Raw genomic sequence first — 19,659 nt, forward strand, 5'->3', positions numbered from 1 at the left:
GTCCATTCCATTCCCTGGCTGTTTTTGTCCCAAAACTGCATCCCCAAGCTGTTTGACCTTGCTGATATTTTGCACTTCCACATACTGGTAAACTTTCTGCTAATGTCAGGTGAACTGCATTTTGCTGATTATGTTCTGGGGATAGCGCGTAAACCAAATTTCATATAGTCAAAACAGATTGTGTTCAATGGCAGGTGGGATTGGCAAAGTCTTTTTTCCTGGATGCCTGCCCCCTTTTAAAATTTGTTGGGGGTTTTTTAATAGCCAAGCATGTATAGCTGAATCCACATGAGTAAATGTGTGTAAGTTGCAAGTTACCTGTATTATTAAAAAGATAATATCTAGAGTGCAGCTGAAGCATCTGCTCTTAGGGACAATCATGAGGTATCATCTTTTCAGAAGACCTCAGTGGGAGCCAAATGAAGCAAGCATCTCAAAGTAACATTGAGATTTGTGATAAGGGCTGAATGAAACCAGCTGAGCTGAACGATAGTGTATTTTATCGTCGTCAGGGCAATCCTGGTGTAGGATATCCTCCACTACCAGTGCTGCCCTGAGAAAGAAAAATGCTGAATGAGTATGTGTCTACTGAAACAATCCCCCACCCTCGTTCTGACTGCTTGCTTGCATGTTTGCAGACTGCTCATCCATCCCCCTTCTCTGCTGAGCATGTGGATTGTTGTGTGTGTGGCATGTGGCAGTTTAGGTGTGGCCAATCCTCACTGCATCCCTCAGGCCCAAAAAAGTTAGTTTACCTGAGTTAAACCCATGATTTAGTTGCTTACATCCTAAATAGTTTCACTTTCCCACCTGCACACACATACAGTACAGTGGTACTTCAGGTTATAGACGCTTCAGGTTACAGACACCGCTAACCCAAAAATAGTACCTTGGGTTAAGAACTTTGCTTCTGGATGAGAACAGAAATCGTGCGGTGGCGGCGCAGCAGCAGCGGGAGGCCCCATTAGCTAAAGTGGTGCTTCAGGTTAAGAACAGTTTCAGGTTAAGAACGGGCCTCCGGAACGAATTAAGTACGTAACCATAGGTACCACTCTATCTACATTTGCTTATGTTTTACCCGAAAGACAAGAAAAAGCAACTCTTTCAAAAGCTTCCCTGGATGTAATTCTTAATTGTCAGTGCTGACCAGGTGAGTGGTTATTTTAGAAGTTTTGAGTTGCAGAACTTGCTGTTCCTAGAATGTCTGTTAGGAAGTATACCATTAGGAGAGGTGAAATCAGTGTTTTGCCAGTAACCTCATCAGCCTTGAAAATAAACTGTTAGCCTGCAAAAAAAAAAGTTACTCTCCTGCTAGAGGATGACAGAGTGAGTAGTGGAGAGCCCTGCTGGGTTCAGAGGCCCTTCTCTAGTAGGCCTTTTGGTTTCTGTGCTTGGTGCAGAAGAGAGATGAAGCATTTCATTCACTTGCATGGAATTCTGTGCACTCACCTGTATGCTATTTCTTTTCAGCTATGACTACCAAGCTAGTTCTAAAATGCAAAGCTAAAGCTGGTGAAGGCTGCTAGTGAAGCAAATTTTAGCATGAGAAATGAAAATGTGGTAACATTGACATTGCTTGAAATATTACTGACATGGTGCTTTTAAACGTTGGCTTATGTTATTAAGCTCTGATGAAAAATTAAGCAAGATAAATTTCCAGTTATGTGGATGCATCTATGGATGCTACAAAATGACATGGATATGTAAATGAGACCTTATGAAGAAGGTTGATGGGTGCTATGATGGTTAATAGGTGTCAGTTAAAAGTCAGAAATTGCTAACAATATTTTGAAAGTTATAAATGCAGGTGCAAGTTTCAAAAAAGCCTACAGTTTTTCATAAGCGGCACCTAAAATGTCAACACCTAATTTTTCTCATTAATATCAGTGCAGAGAGGGAGATAACATTTGCTAAATATGTTAAGAAATCAGTGACATTTAATTTGTCCTCTTTTATTATTCAAAATAATAAAATTACTCCATGACACCATGTACTGTTGCCCATTTTTTTATTTGTTGCTTTAAATTTTGGCCTGCACAAATTAAATCCTGCATATAATAATGTAACATACTTAAAAGCAAGCAGATACAAATTCTTCCTATTAATGTTCTTTACAAACTTTTTTGGTACACGGGGTATGGACAAATTTCTAAGTTGTCAGGTCAGCTTTTACATTGTAAATATATTACAAAAATGTTTTATCCATTTTTATTAATATAATGTTTCTAAAGTCACAAGTTAGACCTTGGTGGTTGTTTGTTGTCTTTCTTGTCAATTCTTTGTTAGTATGAGTCCTCCGTGTCCTGGATTTGCATGGAATGACTGCCAGCAGTGAAATACGATCCTAGCTATTACTTGGTGTACTGCACTGCACAGGCTGCCTAGCACTCTGCCAGGAAACTAAGTAACAGAAAGCAGAGTTGTTAACAGTAGCTTTTGTCCTATTGGCCTCCTCCATGCATACTCAAAGCAGAGTACAAACAGGAAGTGGATTCCAGGAAGGGGAGGAGAGGCTGGAATTTGTGGATCACTCCAGTATATAAGGAGGATGTGGGTAGGATCAAAGCCAAACTAAACTGTATGTTTAATTTCTCTGGAACTGGAAGATATTAAACACTGTACTCAGATCTTTTGCAAAGTTTAAGATTTAAAATAATCCAGTAAAAAATAATAGTTAGAAACAGCTGTAAAATAAATTTCAGTACCTATAGCTCTCATTTTGGGGATCATGATAAATCATGGTTTACTGTAATGGGAACAAGCCACAATGAGTCTTAGGCTCACCTGTGTTTTGGTCCCCTTTCATCTAAATCACCTTTATAACCCATGGTTTGAAGTTGATTTGTTAGAAACAAACCAAAGTTAAGATTAATCACAGTTCATCAATGACAAGCTGAAAATAATTGGGGGGGGGGGAATAAATGTAAAAGCTTCCAATATCCTCATGGATATGTTGGAGCAATAGAAGAGAGAGGGGAATACACAAGCTGAAGGTTCACTGTAGCTCGTTTCAACAACCAAAAATCCAGTTTATTCAACCAACTCACAATCACATGTCTCTTACTTAGGAAAGTAGAACTGATTCTTGTCCTTTCTTCCTGTTAATATTCCTGAGAAGTGAAACTTACTGAAGTGTTCCAAAATGCATAGCTTATGTTATGTGAAGGAATATAACAGAAGTTTTCAAACCGTGGTTTGTTGAAAGGTGGAACAAACTCAATTTCTGCACTTGACCCTAAAATTGATTTTTTTTCTTCTTCTGGCAATATCAAGGCTCTTTTGATCAAGCCCAGATTAACAAGCATGCTAACAAGGCCCTGGTTTAGAGCCTGTAATTTTCATAATATGGTGCTGATGTGAACTGAGATTTTCACCTCTTCCTGCTCTCAAGTCCAAATGCAGAAGCAGGTTGAATGCCAAACTTGACTTGAGGGTAAAGTAAATTTAACATTCAATTTTTAATAAATTTGTGGTTACAAAAACAGGCACATCCATCACATTAGAAAGGCCAGATTGTGGTTTATAAAATATCACTTATTTTATCATATGTGCTCTGATTTTCAAACATAAAATACGTGGTCCAAGACCCCAGCAATGTTCAATTGGTCCGCAGAGGGAAAATTAAAGAACTACTTGTATCTAGTATATAACATACATATATGACTTGATGTTTCTTCTAAAATGAATTTAACAGAGCCAATAAGAGGAAAAACAAAGCTTTATATTATGACCACAATCCAAAATACACTCATAAAGGATTAAGTCTCATTAAATTAAGTAGGATTTGCTTCTGAGTAAAGAGGCTTGTGATTGCACTGCATGTGTTTAATTATATTGCAAATTTATCGAGAAAGCTGTGAAATAATATAAAATCCATATTTTGAGTATAGGTGGGATAATCAAGATATTTGCTGGTAGATTTTTTTTATTTTAACAATATACAAGTTTAAAATAAATTAAATTTCCAGTATCCTGGAAAATGAGTGATGATGATGATGATTTCATTTATTAAATTTGTATACCGCCCTTCATCCTTAGCTCCCAGGGCAGTTCACAACATAAAATTACAAAATAAAAACCACAAAGTACATAGTAAAGATAAGAACAACAGCAAACAAAAAATGTGAAAGATATACAGTGAGGAAATCCATCCAGTGTTTTAAGCAATTACATGCACTAGTACAGCTGTTATGGCATGAATGTGAGAGCTTTGATGCACACTGGGAGTTCTGCATGAGGTTTTCCTATTCACTTCAGTGGTCTAATAATGCTCCATCCTCATAATCCTTTTGTGGAGAGCATCCTCTAACTGTAAAGTTTGTGGGGAACTCCTTGTTATATGAGCTCTATACTGACTATGAAGTTCTGTATAGATTTGGATTGAAACTAAACCTTGATCTCCTTGTATTGTTTATACCATATAAAAATATAGTTCAGCATTTGAAATTTATACTGATAGTTGCTTATATTGTGGGACTCCATTTGTTTAATTATATTGTAGCCTACACTTCTTGAAACTACAGCATCTTCCAACAATTACAACAGAAAAAAATAAAAATAGTTTATTATTTTAAAATAATAAAACCACACATCTAACCAGTCAGACTCTAGCAACATTTAGTTAAAAACTTGCATATACAAAAATGAGTTCACTTTCATGTGTTGCAAGGAATTGGAATCAACCCATTAAAGTAGTAGGAGATTGGATCAGGCTCTCTTCCACGATCTTATAGGTAGATAGGCCCAATTGTGAGAAGATGTAGTGAAGATATACCAGGTTTAAGCCCAAGTTTTTATTGTACCAGGAAGGTAGTTGGAAGTCAGTGCCATTAGCTATAAGTTTGCCTATCTGGCATACGATTCCGGTTAAAAGATGGGCAGCTGTGTTTTTGCACACTTTTACATTAACTTAGTAGTAACAAAAGCATTGGCAGTGAATGAAATCTATTCTTCAGATAAGTGTCCAGTGGTACCTCTGGTTACGAACGCTTCAGGTTACAAGCTCCGCTAACCCGGAAGTAGCTGCTCCTGGTTGCGAACTTTGCCCAAGGATGTGAATGAAAATTGCGCGCCAGAGACATGCACGCAGTAGGAGGTCCCATTAGCGAAAGTGCGCCTCAGGATAAGAACAGTTTCAGCTTAAGAACGGACCTCCGGAACGAATTAAGTTCATAACCAGAGGTACCACTGTATAGCCTTCTTATTAGGTTTGCCTGTGGGAGGAAGGGCAGGATATAAATTTAATAAATATATATAATAAATAAATATGGTAAAAATTGTTTTTGAATACAGCATCCACTTGTAAGTCAATGGTGTGCTTTAGATCCATGGGTATCTGATTCCCCAGGGAGAATGCTAGAGAAAGAGAAAGGGTTCCTAGACTGCAGGACCACATCGTTCCAGATTTGTTTTTCCTCCTCATTCCAAAACTTTTTTCCAGAACTGAGGTCACCACTTGTAGATGTGGTAATAATACTGGAAATCAGAATATTTCATATTTACCCTACTTGTGGCTTCATAATATTTATTTGTTTGATACTTTTATTCTACTATGTAGTCTTAAAAGACACACAAAGCTGCTTAAAAATATTTGCACAATACAATTACATTCAAAAAGATTTGCACAGATAATAAATTATGCCAGGTTTTTTTTGTCCTCATTCTTGGTCTTCTCTGGTGTCTGAGGATGTCCACTTAGGACCTCTGAGGTTAGTGAGTCTGAGCAGCCAGATCTTACTCAGTGAATGTTGAAGCCTGCTGGAAGTTAGCAGTTCACATGCAACAGCTCTTACTGAGCACCTCTGAGGCAAGGGAGTGAGGCTGAGTTGCTGGAAGTCACTTAGCCCATTATGAAAGAAAGAGCTCCCACTGAGGACCTCTGAAGGCAAATCTTGATAATAATGTAAGAACTGTGTCCATCCTGGTGCATGCAGGAAATACACAGGCAGGATATGAGGCAGCAGCCCTCTCCTGTATGGGTTCCCCTATCTGGTGTTCAAATTATATCATAGAATCTTAGAATTGGAATGGACCCCAGGGTCATCTAGTCTAACCCCCTGCAATGCAGGAATATCAGCTAAAGCACCCATGACGGATGGCCATCCAACCTCTGCTTAAAAACCTCCAAGGTAGGAGAGTCCACAGCCTCCTGAGGGAGACGGTTCCACTATCAAAAAGCTCTTACTGTCAGAAAGTTTTTCTGTATGTTTAGTTGGAATCTCCTTTCTTGTAACTTGAAACCATTGGTTTGAGTCCTACCTTCCAGAGCAGGAGAAAACAAGCTTGCTCCATCTTCCATCTGACAGCCCTTTAGATGTTTGAAGATGGCTATCATATCTCCTCTCAGTCTCCTCTTTTCCAGGCTAAACATACCTAGCTCCTTCAACAATTCCTCATAAGGCTTGACTTCTAGACCCTTGATTATCCTAGTTGCCTTCCTATGCATATGTTCCAGCTTGTCAACATCCTTCTTAAATTGTGGCTCCCAGAACTGGACACACTATTCCAGGTGTGGTCTGACCAAGGCAGAATAGAGCAGTACTATTACTTCCCTTGATCTGGACCCTATACTTCTGTTTATTTATTGCATTTCAATCTTGCCTTTGTAGTTCTGAAGAAGTGCTAAAGATGTCTAGTGTCAATACTGAAAACAGAACAAACGGGGAGGGATAAACCATGAAAAAAACTTCTTTAAAGAGAGTAGCAGACCAAATAATAGAAGGTCAATAAAATAATTTTAAATGCTTGGTTCCTTTTTTGTGAACAGCACCAACTTTGATTTTGTCACAGAAAAGCAGGATATAAATGCCCAAATAAGTAAATCAAATTTGAGTAGCAGATAAACCACAAGTTCATTGAACAGTACTGTTTTGGAACATGAACATTTTATATAGTCTACTTTCCAATTAAAGCATGATCTTTCTGAAGCAATTTGTAGTCCTAAAATAGCCTATTAAACATAATTTGCAATCATACAACACAGAAAAAAGACAATAGAACATTGATAAAAAATATAAGAGCATCTAGTTCTCATCATTTAATATAGATATGAAACAGTAGAGAAAGTTGGAACCATAAGAAAGTACCCTTAATACCTGCTTAATTCCATTGGTGTTTTAACCTGTACTGATAGATCCAAAAGAATCTGCAGGAAAATTTCCTTTTGACCTTCAAATGAAGATCATCAACCAAGACTACTAAAGCAATCTCTGTCCCATGGCCAAGCTAGAAACTACAGTGGCATCATTTTCAAAACCATTTCTATTAATATTTTATTGAAAAGGTTTCAATTATAAAGTAATAAAGTGATGGATAAAAATAAAAGGCACAAAAATGTGTAGAAAATATATATATAAGAAAAAACATCCTCACCCATACATTATTTTCAGCAAGTACCTGCTTGAGACACCAGCTCAAAGACTGAATTGTAGGATCCAAATTCAAATGATTATTAGTATATTGAAACTATTTTTCAGACTCATTATTGTGTGTAGCACCTTGACATCTGGTTGTGATCTTTAGGTGCGTGACCCATGAGTAGGGTTAGGTATTTTCCAATCCATTTATTTCACTGGACACATTTCTTCAGCATTCTGGGACAATCTTCTGCCATGCACACTTAAGTCATCTCCCCTGCTCTCTTAGCTCTTTCTGTCGCCCAATAAATCAAGGCGTGCAGCCCTGGAGAAAATGCGTGGTGCTGCTGTATTTATGCCCAAGGTCAGTCTTCATTGCAGAGGCGAGTAAGGCCAACTGCACAGAAGTTTATTAAATCTCTCAGAATTTTGGAAAACAATTAGATCTAAAGGTCTCCAGGGATAGGCAAACCTAGCTCACCTCCCACTCGGGGACCACAAATTCTGTGTGGCCTTGGTATCTAATCATTTTCTACAAGTCAGCTGTGAAGTATATTCCTTCTGTGAATGATATGGTGCACATTTTCAAAACAGATACAGTTTTCATCAGATTGAATAAAGCTGTGTATTAATAACTTTGACTTTTATAAAGATTAATACTTCTTAAACTTTTATTTTCAGTGTTACCCATTTCATGGGTTTTGACCATTTCCTCTCTTTATAATATTTAAGGCTGGCCTCCTCCTTCTGCAACTGTATTACAGAATTATTGTTGTTGTTATTGTTGTTGTTGTTGTTGTTGTTGTTGTTATTAACAATATTACTTTTTACTACTAATATTACTTCAAAAATATGTGAGTAGTATGGATTTTGATCAGTAAGGTCTTACCTACCTGTTCTGTCCAAATAGATACATTACAGAAAGGGAAGGAGATTAAAGGAATATAAAGCAGGCATGGCTCAAAATAGCTTCCGCAAAAACACCTCTGTACTGTCCTGCTAAAATATCAAGTGTTCACGTAGAAAAAAATGATGCATGTCATTTTGTAACAGTAAATATCTTATATGGTCCTTGTGCTTCTGGACTTCAAATATATTTGCTCTGTGGACCTAGTATTATAAAGCTGTAGGAGGGATGCTTTGAAATGGATGTCAGATTTTGGTGTGTTACTTGCGTGTGGTGTGGAATACATAGGTATTATTTTCAACTACTGTAGCAGCTGGAAGAGTAAGAGTTAACTACTGTACCACATGTAGGGAAGAGCAGTCTATTGAGGGTTAAATTACAGAGTCTAATGGAATAATAACTGGTAGCACCATCTGCTGGCCTACTTCCGCAGAAGGAGTCAGTATTTTTAACGACATCTCTAATATTCATGCTGATGCATTTTGATGCTTTGTGCATTCATTTCTTTCTGTGTTTTGTTGGAATCTGGCTATCTGCTTACAGCTATTGTTGAAATTCTGCCGTTCTATGGAGGTTGAAGGTTTCTCATACGGTAGATAAACAGAGGACTCTTGCTTGTCACGGAAGGAATATGTTGATAATTCACAATGTGTATTTGTGGAAGGTTGTGTCTATCCTGGCTTTCGGCTTACTAAATAGGCCATTTAGCAATCTTCTTTCAATGCTTTTCTCTTGAGCACTACCTCGGGTGGTGAAAAATCAGAGGGCAAGCCTTTGTCTAATGCCAAAAATGTCTTCAGTGAAGAGGCCAAGAGGAAGGGTAAGTGAAAGCTTGAATGAGTGGGAGGAGGAGGGGTTCTTTGGGCTAAAAGGCTAATGGGATTGAATAACCTTCCTTATTACTGGCTGCTGCGGGAGTCGTGCTGCATCGCCATCTTGAGCTTGTTGCTGTTTTCTCGAGTCTTGGTGATTTGTTGTAGCCTGCAGGCCTTGAGGTGGCATTTTACTTAGCTATCATAAACCCTGCTTTCTTCTTCGTGCTGCAGCACTGCTGTTAAGCTTTGATGAGGCACGTATAGAAAAATGTATCCAGTAAAGCGAACTGGATCTGGCCTGAAAATGTGTTTGGAAATTCCTGGCTTTCCCCTATGCTGTAGTCAGAGGCACATTTATGGGTGAGAACATAGCAGAATTGTTATCTGCTTTTTTTGTCTGTTTGGATAGGAAATTCTTTCCATTCCTTACGTTTGTTTTTTTTAAAAGCTGTCCTCCGTCAGATCTTCGAGAGGCTGCTCTAATTATTTGTGCTAGAAACAGGAATTTCAGTGTGCGTACATTTAGAAACAACAACCAAACAAAGGAGCTGTTTAACTGTTTCCTGTGATCAGTTCTACATGAATTTCTAAACAAAGGGTATTTTTTGTAACTAATTGACTGAAATTGTTTTAGCGTTATATGCCTAGTTTACCTGTGAAAGCTAATTCGGCTTAAATATATTGCATCTGAATGTTGAACATTGTATTATGTACAGATTTTGCTATGACGTTAACTTTTATGTTATGTAAGTTTTTATAAATTTGCTTTTTCTTCATCAGTATATGGTTTCTGTATCTGGCTAGAAATTCAAGATTCATAAAACAGTATTTTTATGTATAAACATTATTTTTACATGGGAGTTGTATAGAACTATTTGGCTTATCCTGAATATTTTCTTAATCAGTGTGCCATAAATAAAATGTTTTATTACATTTAAAATACAACTTAAATGGTCACAAAAAATTAGTAACTGTATGATGAAAATTCTTTTAAATTATGTTTATATTTTTATTCACACTGGTGAAGGGTGAGTAGGTTGTGAATGTAGATTAATTTTCAACTGAAGTGAGATAGCGCAGAAAATATGGAAGTAAAAAAGAAGGTAAACAGTAAAATGGAGAATGTGAATAAATGCAGTTGGAACAGGAGTTGTATTATGGCCCACCCTCATCAGTACATGAAGACTGTAAACTGGAACCTCCCCAGGCACAGATGCTAATTTAGTGGACACCCCCCTTTATTTTTACAAGGCTGTGAACAATTCAGCCTATGAAAATCTTACGGATAGAGAATTTTCACACTAGACAAAAGTTTTTTGAATTTAGAAGTTACAATTTTTAAAGATTCATAACTTCAAACTACACCATTTTTACCTTTTACTTTTCTATAGTACAGCTGCCAGCTCTATTAAAATGAGAGAAAAAACTTAGAATACTTCTTTGAGTTTAACATTTATATGTCTGTTTCCCAAGCCCCCTTTTATTGCACATGCAAAGACCTGGTCTAATACACAGTAATGTAGTAATTTTACTATAACTTAAAGCTACAGTATCCCCTCGATTTTTCTAAATATTGTCTGTGACAAAGAATGTCACAAAGAATGCAGATAAAAAGTTGGATAGCTCCCCCCCCCCCGTACCCACTCAAGAATACTATAGCTTTAACAGATGGTATTTTTATACTGACTTTGTATGATTTTATGATAGAATTAAAATGTTTTATTTTTATTGCATTTGCATGAATTATCAAACTATATTATATGTGATTAGGGCTTCAATCTGCAACATACTTATCAGTAAGCCTTAAAGAACACAGTAGATCTTATTTTAAGTATACATGTGTAGGATTGTGCTGCATGACTGCAGTTAGACTATGGAATAAGCACTGGGACTATCTCCTGAGTAAACATGTATAAGCCTGCACTGCAAATGTACAGTATAAGACAACACATTTGTTTTAGATGAATAATGTATATATATATTTTTTCTTGCAGCCTCCTTCCTCCAAGAAAACAGATGGTTCTGGGACATATGCTAAGTTGCAGAATACCCAGGTGAAATCTATGTCTGAGAAAAAACAGAAAAAAAAGGTGGAATCTGAAAGTAAGCAGGAGAAAGCTAATCGCATAATATCGGAGGCAATAGCAAAAGCAAAAGAGAGAGGGGAGCGAAACATTCCACGAGTAATGAGTCCAGAAAACTTCCCAAGTGTTTCAGCAGAAGGAAGAGAGGAAAAGAAGGGCAGGAAAGTTAAATCAAAACCAAAAGACAAAGAAAGCAAAAAACCCAAAACTGGCTCTTCATCCAAAACTAAAGAGAGAGCAAAAATTGGGTAAGTGGGCTAACATTCTGTTGTCTGACAGTTTAGCATCCCAACCATAGCCAGCGTTTGTGGAACTTGATTTCATCAGGGCTTATATACAATAAAACATGCATAATATTGCAACCTGGGGGTATTTGAAAGAGTTGAGATAGCACAGAGAGGATTTTTTTTTTTTACAAGGGTTGAGGAAGTAGTTAGATAAGTTCTATTTTAAAAAAAGAAAAAATTCTTGTGAGAGTCTAGTTTTTCCTGGGTCGTTGTATATCAGTGCATGAAAGCAAAATGCCCCAGGAACTCTTAAGCTACTGCAGAAAGTGTTGGAACTGCTAAATGTAGGTGGCATATCTGCTGCTGATTTTTAATCCAGTTCCATTCCTTATCCTTAATATGAGAGATAATACAATATTTGATGTATTCATTCTTAAGTGAAGTTTGCGTTAAGCAGAATCCTAGGATCTGTGGTATTTGCAGTCTCTGCAGCTCAGACTGGGCAGGAAGATACCCTGCCAACAATTTATTTCAGGTCCCATTTGTTTTCATATATAATATCCTAGCCTTAATCAAAACCAATTTTGGGCTGGCTGGCTTTGTATATAATATGCAGGATGTGTCTGTGTGCGTCCCTTACTGCTAAGAGCTTTTGTTACTACAGTATGTTGAATTCAGTTGTTAGAACTAGGGTATTCTAATATAGTGTATTAACATAAAACTTTCTCTTATATAATAATTGTGCTGTGGGATAATTTTGTAAGCATTTTGGCCATGTGTTATGATCAAGTGCTATAGTTCTTAGCATTTCTCATAGCAGTATTCTTGTAACAATTGGCTTCTACACCAAATATGTATTTCCTTTGCAGTCCTTTTCCCATTGCTGTTGTGTGCCTATGTGTATGTGCAGATATAGATATGTACTGTATAATGTACTTGGGTTTTGTGGGGTTACTTGCACAGCTTGGAATTACTGTTGATGCAAAACTTTTAAACAATCAGATGGGCTGATGCTTGTCTTCTCCCTGGGACCTGCAGGGTTCCATTTCATCAGTGCTTGTGTTCAAAATGGAATTGAGGATGCTACATAAACTCTTGGAATGAGGGGCCACAATGTCATTGATGGGTTTCATCCTCTGATCAAGCTTCCACGTTTGAGTGCTTATGTATTTTTTGCATTGACTGAAATGTCATATAGCAGAAGTGGACAGATATGCTTTCCATCTGGTATGAATTCTGCAGTCCTTTCATTTACATTCCTTTTCAACAGACATAGCTGTGTTTTTTTTGTAAACTACACTGAAAGAAAGAATATAGTGAAAGAATTTTTTAACCAAATAGATTTAAATTTGAAGTGTTTATAATATTATGTATTTTTTAAAGGAAAAAATCAACATTGAGCATTGAATATTATTTTAGAATAGTGTAAGCTTTTTAATATATACTTTGTTGCATAGTTCTACACAGGCTATCCTTAGACAGAGTAATATTTCTGACTTTTAACAGAAAAATACTTATTCTTACTATTTAGTGTGTATTTAAGTATATTGAGTTGTATCCAACTAAATCACACTCAGGTAGTACCCCTGAAAGCATTGGACTTGATTTAGCCATGACTTGAACTCATCATGTTGTCTTCAAAATTGTACATACTAAGACAATGTCAGGAAGAATGAAAGTCTAGACATTTTTATTGGTTGTGGAATATCCAATGTATAGTCCTGCCTTTGTCTAATTCCATTCTACTTGTATATATTTTTTCCACATTTCTTATTTTGCCTGGATTAGCCTTCACATCTGCTTTTATCAAGCACATCCCTCTTATTTAAGAAGCAGTTTATTTATACAGTGCCATCTATGTACATGGTACTTTTCAAAGAACAGGTTTGACAGATAACAACCCCAAAGGGCTTACAGTTTAAAAATAGATAAAAGGGAAATGGAGGCAGGGTAAACAGGGAAAATATGTAACTATTTGGGTTAGACTTTGTTAAAGTACATAAGATAGTATGCCTAAATTCTTTGTCATGACCCACTTATGCAGCAAAGCTTTCCTTTACCTAATCTGAAGTCCCTTAACTGTTTCTTCATTGCATTTCCAGAACCCACTAAACTTCCCCAACACGTAGCTGTTGCCACATAGTTCTCTTCATTCACTTATAAATTGTTGATCTAATGCAGATTGGAAGCTTTTCCTTCCATTTTGTATTAACCATTGTTTTAGCATTTCATCTGAATTTGGACAAAGCAGTTTACTAACACCAGCTTCAAACTTTGATCTATGAAGCAGAATTATTTTCAATACATTTATTTTATAAGCCTCAACTTCATCCAAAAATGTATTTCAGGGTGGTATGCATTGAATTTAAAATGTACAAATACAATATAAAATGTAACCAATAATCCATTAAAATTTAAAGTAATAAAAGCTATCTAGATGGCTAAAAAATACTATATTAAAAAATGCCTGGGGAAATAGAAATGTTTTCACCTGACATTGGAAAGAAAGCAGAATCTGTGCCAGGCATCCTCCTTTAGGAAGGCATTCCACACAGGGTACAAATAAGGGCCTCTTCTAATTATCTTAATGCATCTGTAGGTTGGTTCCAGAGGAGGCCCTCCTTCAAATATTTGCATCCCAAGTTGTTTAGGGTTTTAAAGGTAAGCACCAGTACCTTTAATTGGGTTTTGTAGTGAAAATGGAAGAAATAAGAGTTTCTTTAGAATTGATTTAACTTGCCTCTGCATAAATCAACCAGAACCCTAGTAGCCAAATTTTGTTATAGTTGAAGCGTCTGAACTGTGTTCAAGGACATCCCTACATATAATGCATTACAGTAATCAAACCTGGAATTTACCAGAGCATGGATCAGCATGGTCAGACTGTCTTAGTCTAGGAAAGGCCAAAGCAGACGAACTTATCACATTTCAGGATTTGGACAAAACACCAACCTGTGGTTAATAGAAAATAGAAGCAAAAGCTTCTGATAGCATCCTCATTACTACACCAGTAGGGGAGAGTACATACCACTCGGGGTAATTCCACTATGTTATTGTTATGTGTGAATGAGACCTAATTGCTCAGCACAATGTTGCTAATTCGGTAAATATTTAGAAGTTGTCAGGGGTGGCTGGTTCATAAGGGGGAAGGGGGCAGTTCCCCACCAAGAGCAGCCATTGTGCCACAGCAGACCCTGGTTCTCTCTTAACCCCAGAGCTTCAGCTCACTCTTCCTCTCCACTTCTCTCACATCCTAATTGTTCACTCTCTGCCTGTCTTCCAGCTTGGAGTCTGCATTACTATGACACAGGCAGGCCTACCCACACACCTCTCCAGAAAAAAAGGGAGAAATGGTAACTTACTTCAAAATTTCCCATAGGAAAAGCTTGTTCCATTGAAACTGGAAACACCTAGTCAATCAGGACAATTATTTACTTCAATTTGTATGAAGTGATTTGTTCCAGACTGATGCCTGCACCCAGTTCACTGCAAGAACTTCATACCATTTCCCTCACCAGTGGTGTCCCTAGACCAGTCAGAATTCAGTTAGGATGCTTTCAACCAATCATGTTTTTGCTGCAGTACTGTTCTGAGAGAGAAGCTTAGCTAACACATCATTTTGGAGACTGGACTGAAGTAGCAGAAGGAACAGGCAGATTGTGTTGTGTTGATGGAAAGCACAGGCAGAGAACTACTACAAGATAGGAGGACTGCACTTTCTGTTGAATAGAAAGTTCTCCCCCTACACCTTTGTTTCTTCTTTTCCCCCTTCTAATCCCTAGACTTGCTCTCTCTTCACCCTACTTCATTCTCACTGTTTCTTCCCACTCCTAGACTCTTCCCCTACTTCAGTCTCTCTCCTTCTCTCCCAGCCCCCTTAAACTCTCTTGTGTTTTTGTCTCTATTCCTAGTGTGCTCTATTGTGGCATTCACCTTTATCAGCTGTTTGCTGACTTACCCTACCTTTTGCTCCATCAGCCGCCACGAGTAGTTGTATGAACAGAGAGAAATTAAAGATAATACTAGAATGGGAGATTGAAGTGTGGAGTATGACTGTGTCTGCTTCAAGCAAGCCATCCTTATCATTACACACACACACACACAGAGAGAGAGAGAGAGAGAGAGAGAGAGAGAGAGAGGTTTTTCTTCACTGTGACTACAAGGAGAGTGAAAGACACTCCTTATTCAATATATAGTCTTAGTCAAACTGCGGTGTTGCGGCAGATGCTTCATTGTGAGGTTGAGATAGCAAACATTAGTGAGCAGCCTCATAGTCCTAACAACTTAGCTGAAAGTAATTTCAGGGCAGATAACCAAAATGACATGCTGGGACAGATACAGGAATTAGAAGGGTGTTTAGTCATGCTGGCCATATGACCCGAAAAGCTGTCTGTGGACAAACGCTGGCTCCCTCGGCCTCAAAGTGAAATGAGAGCTGCAACCCCATAGTCGCCTTTGACTGGACTTAACCATCCAGGGGTCCTTTACCTTTTTTTTACCCTTACTTCAGTGATGTAGGCAATTGAGGAGGAGGAGCTCTCCTTGTCCTCAGAACTCATAAAACCTTTGTTGCCAAAGACCTTGTAGAGAACAAAACTGATTTGCCAAGTTTCCAAAAGAAAATATTGGTAGTGTGCAGATCCCCACTCCATAATACTCATGTCTATAGTTATAATTTGTGTTGCTGTGGGAAAATGTATGCATTCCACATGTCTAAGGCTTCACAAAAAACAAGATGATTTATGTATTCTGATTTATTTATTTATTTATTTATTTATTGAATTTCATTTGCACCTTTCCTCCCCATATGAGCTTGGGGCAGCAGTCACCAACGTGGTAATACAATACAAAATTCAATAAAATCACTTTTAAAAGGTGTAAAAACATTTTTTTAAAATGTATGGCATAATCATAAACACTTGTGTTTCTGAAACAAGAAGCATGCTTTCTGTTGTTTTTGGATGCACTGCTAGCACATTTGCAAAGCTAAGCAGAAACCATGTGTTGAGATTCTTGTATTACAGGGCATTGGACTAGATGACCCTTAGGGTCCATTCCAGCTCTGAAGTTCTATGATTCTATTTGGCCAAGCAAACATTATCCTGAAGGAGGCATGCCTGCTGCCCACCAGAAAAAGCCAAATGTCTCTTAAGAGAATTTTTGCCACCTATAGTTTGGTCAGATCCACACCATACATTTTGTTCATTCATTCTTATGTTCAATTTATATCCCACCCAGGGGAGCAAACACATCTATAATTAAAACAATTTTAAAGCATTCTAAAAATAATTTAAAGTATTCCTTCAATCATTGATTTCAGCATTGCCAAGAACAGTATCTTTCAGCCATCTAATGCCTGGGAAATAGGAATATTTTTAAATACCACGTCCACCTGAAAGTGAGGTAAACAATGAGGGCATTCCACGAACAGAGAATCACCACTGAAGAGACCCTGTTGGATCAACACCAACTTGACAGCTTCCACTTTTAGTTGTTACCCCTACACAGCCTACCTAATATTTACTGCTTCTGATGTACAGCCTTAACATATTCATGATTAACCCTGAAAAAGATGTGTAATTGTATAGTTAAAATCAACAGTAACTGTGAAGGGAAATGTTAGTACTAATGGCTTATCATAGGCAATGTCCTATGCTGTGTTGTCCTTAATGAAGCATACCTTTAGACATTGGTTTGGACTTTATGGTCTTCAGGTACATTTCAGAATTATGAGTCATAAAGTTGGCAAGATGAATCATGTGCAAGGTCTGGCTGCAGCAGCTGCGTAATGAGAAAAGGGGAAAATATTTAAATGGGGGTTGGGAAGTACACAGGATGATGGGGATATCTGCTGTTTGGTGCATATTTTCAAGTCGGGGTTGTTTTCTGCTTATCTGTTTGCTTTGTTAGTTAATGGATTTTGTGGTATGGTTATTAATGCATCTTAGTGCGAGTACTGATTTTTACGGTTTATTATTTATATGCATGCTTTGGAAAGAGTGGGTGTTCAAATGTCAGGCTTTTGACTTGTTCTTTATGTGTATAATGTTTTGATTTGATGTTTAGTAGCACTGATGTCCAAAATATTTTTCTCCTGACGGACCTTGCCTGGCTCAGGATAGGAGTTCTTGAGCGAATTAATCAAAGGCTAGGAACAAACATAAATGTTCTGTATGTAGTCATTGTACTGCTAATTGTCCTTTTAAAAATAATTATAAAATATCCTGCAATCTGAGTTTATATACTGTGAATATGAATTCAAGCGGAGATAGAGAAGCAAGGTGGTCTTAATGTGTCATGTTGCAGATTTAAATTTTGGTTTTATGGAGTTACATAATTTTACAGTAGTACGTTGGTGACATTAGCAAACAGTTTTCTTCAAGGCTTTTATGATCACATTAATCAGAGATCCAATTAGGTTTTCCATGGCTTTTGCCTAGAGTTGTCACACATCTGCTATGATTCCTTCAGAACATCCAACTAACCAATGATAGCTTTTTGTTTAATTTGAGGGAAAGCACTAAATTAGTCAATCAGATTCTTTTCAGTAACCTTCGGGCTGCTATTTGGGTTAAAGGGGCTGTTATCTCAAAAAAACTTTACTGTGGGTTTCCTTAACTGAGTAATGTTAATACAATAGTAAATTTTCAGGATCATTGGTAACAAAAACTAGGCTTCTGTCATAAAAAGAAATGTAATGGGCTTCCTGGATTACTATTCATTCTTAAAAATGATTTGACATTTATAAGTGATCAGTCATCTCAGCCATATGTGACTTGTAATGTAGAAAGCTAATGAAAACTAGTGGTGTTGCTCTGGTGAAATAAGATCAGGGTGCTTTTCTTAAGAACTTGAATGTTTAAAGGGATCCAGATAGTCTTCCTAATTTCTGTAATTGCTTCTACCAAATTAGATGTTTTGTACATGCGCCATCTACAAACAAGATTTTATGTTATTAACTTTTAAATTTCATAAGCTCAGTAAATTGCTGAGTAATTATAATGGGTGCCATCTGATCTAAATTGTCCCCAAAGTAGATCCAATAGATGTAACTTGGGCAGGTACCACTGTTTGCATATATAGTGATTGGTGAATCATTTCTTTAAACCAGCTTCATTTATTCAATTATTTCTTTTAAATATGATACAGTTGAAAATGGTTGAGTTGCCCCACTTTCACTGCTTTGAATTATCTTCCAGTGGCCAGTCATGTTTACTGTTTTTGATGAATAGTAACTGCAGCAAATTAATAAAGGCAAATTTTTTTTTATAAAAGGGATGGGAAAAGTTCTGTGAAGCAACATAAATTTCTATAGTAAAGCAATTCTGTCATTGCTACGTAGTATGTAATTATCAAATCTACATTATGTAAAGTGTGCATCTAAGGACATCTCTTTATCTGAATTTGGGTTTGATTGTAATCACATTGTGATTATTTTGAGAATGCATTGAAAAGCAGCACTTGTCAGACTTTAAATATGGAAAATTATATGTATTTGCAGCCCTCTGATTAAAACCAGATGGAATGATATTAATATTGTTCCTTTTTCTGTAACCCTTTGAATGTAAACTCAGAAATAATTAGCACTGTTGCATTAGGGCTATAATTTCCCCTGCAATTCTGTAGTCATTATCAGTTGTTACTAATGAAATGGTTTCTGTACTTCTCGATGTTTCAAAATTTCAAACTGTCAACTTGAATATATTTTTTTAGTGTGCTTACTCTGAATTATGTATGAAAATACTTTAGACTGATGCAATATGCACCACTTATATCAATAACTTTTTTTGTTTTGTGTGTTAATAATAAACACTTCCAGGCAATATGTATAGATATTATTCTACAGTTGTCCAGTCTTCTACTAAAGTAAGCTTTTTTTCTGGAGGGAAAAATTGAAATCTCCTCCTCTGGCTAGCACCGCATCAGGATTAGGAGGAAATATTTTAAAATGTTGCAGCTTGACAGTGCATCTTTGAGGTTAAATACAGAAAACATTTAGTATCTTAAATTTTATGACCAGGCTTAACTTTGTATTTTGTTTCAAAACAGCAAGATTATTATTACTTTGGGCAAAAAGCAAAAGAGAAAAAATGAGTCTTCAGATGAAATGTCTGATGCTAAGCAGACAACTCAGCAGTCGTTCAAAGATGAGACTTCTCAGGTATTCAGAAATTAACACTTTTATTTTGAAAATATGCTTAAAACATTAACTCAGTCCCCAACCTTTAGCAGTTTGGTCAAAACACTTTCAATATTTGCAATTCCATTGTA

At 36.9% G+C, this 19,659-nt stretch overlaps 1 protein-coding gene across 11 annotated transcripts in view; it reads left to right on the top strand.

Moving 5' to 3' along the window:
* The window catches only part of CHD9 (chromodomain helicase DNA binding protein 9), a 66,366-nt gene that overhangs the window by 9,731 nt on the left and 36,976 nt on the right, over positions 1–19,659 (top strand). For 8 of the 11 annotated variants that reach the window (XM_081201079.1, XM_081201084.1, XM_081201083.1 and 5 more), the window contains 2 exons: positions 11,072–11,409; positions 19,438–19,549. In XM_081201079.1, coding sequence (XP_081057205.1) covers positions 11,072–11,409; positions 19,438–19,549 — 450 coding nt within the window. Of the gene's footprint in view, positions 1–8,704; positions 9,083–9,191; positions 9,438–11,071; positions 11,410–19,437; positions 19,550–19,659 lie in introns of those variants that run through there. The other 3 variants (XM_081201088.1, XM_081201089.1, XM_081201081.1) reach the window with 2 other exon arrangements.

The sequence above is a fragment of the Podarcis bocagei genome (genome assembly GCF_964188305.1).
Source record: "Podarcis bocagei genome assembly, chromosome: 7".
NCBI classification, from domain to species: domain Eukaryota; kingdom Metazoa; phylum Chordata; class Lepidosauria; order Squamata; family Lacertidae; genus Podarcis; species Podarcis bocagei.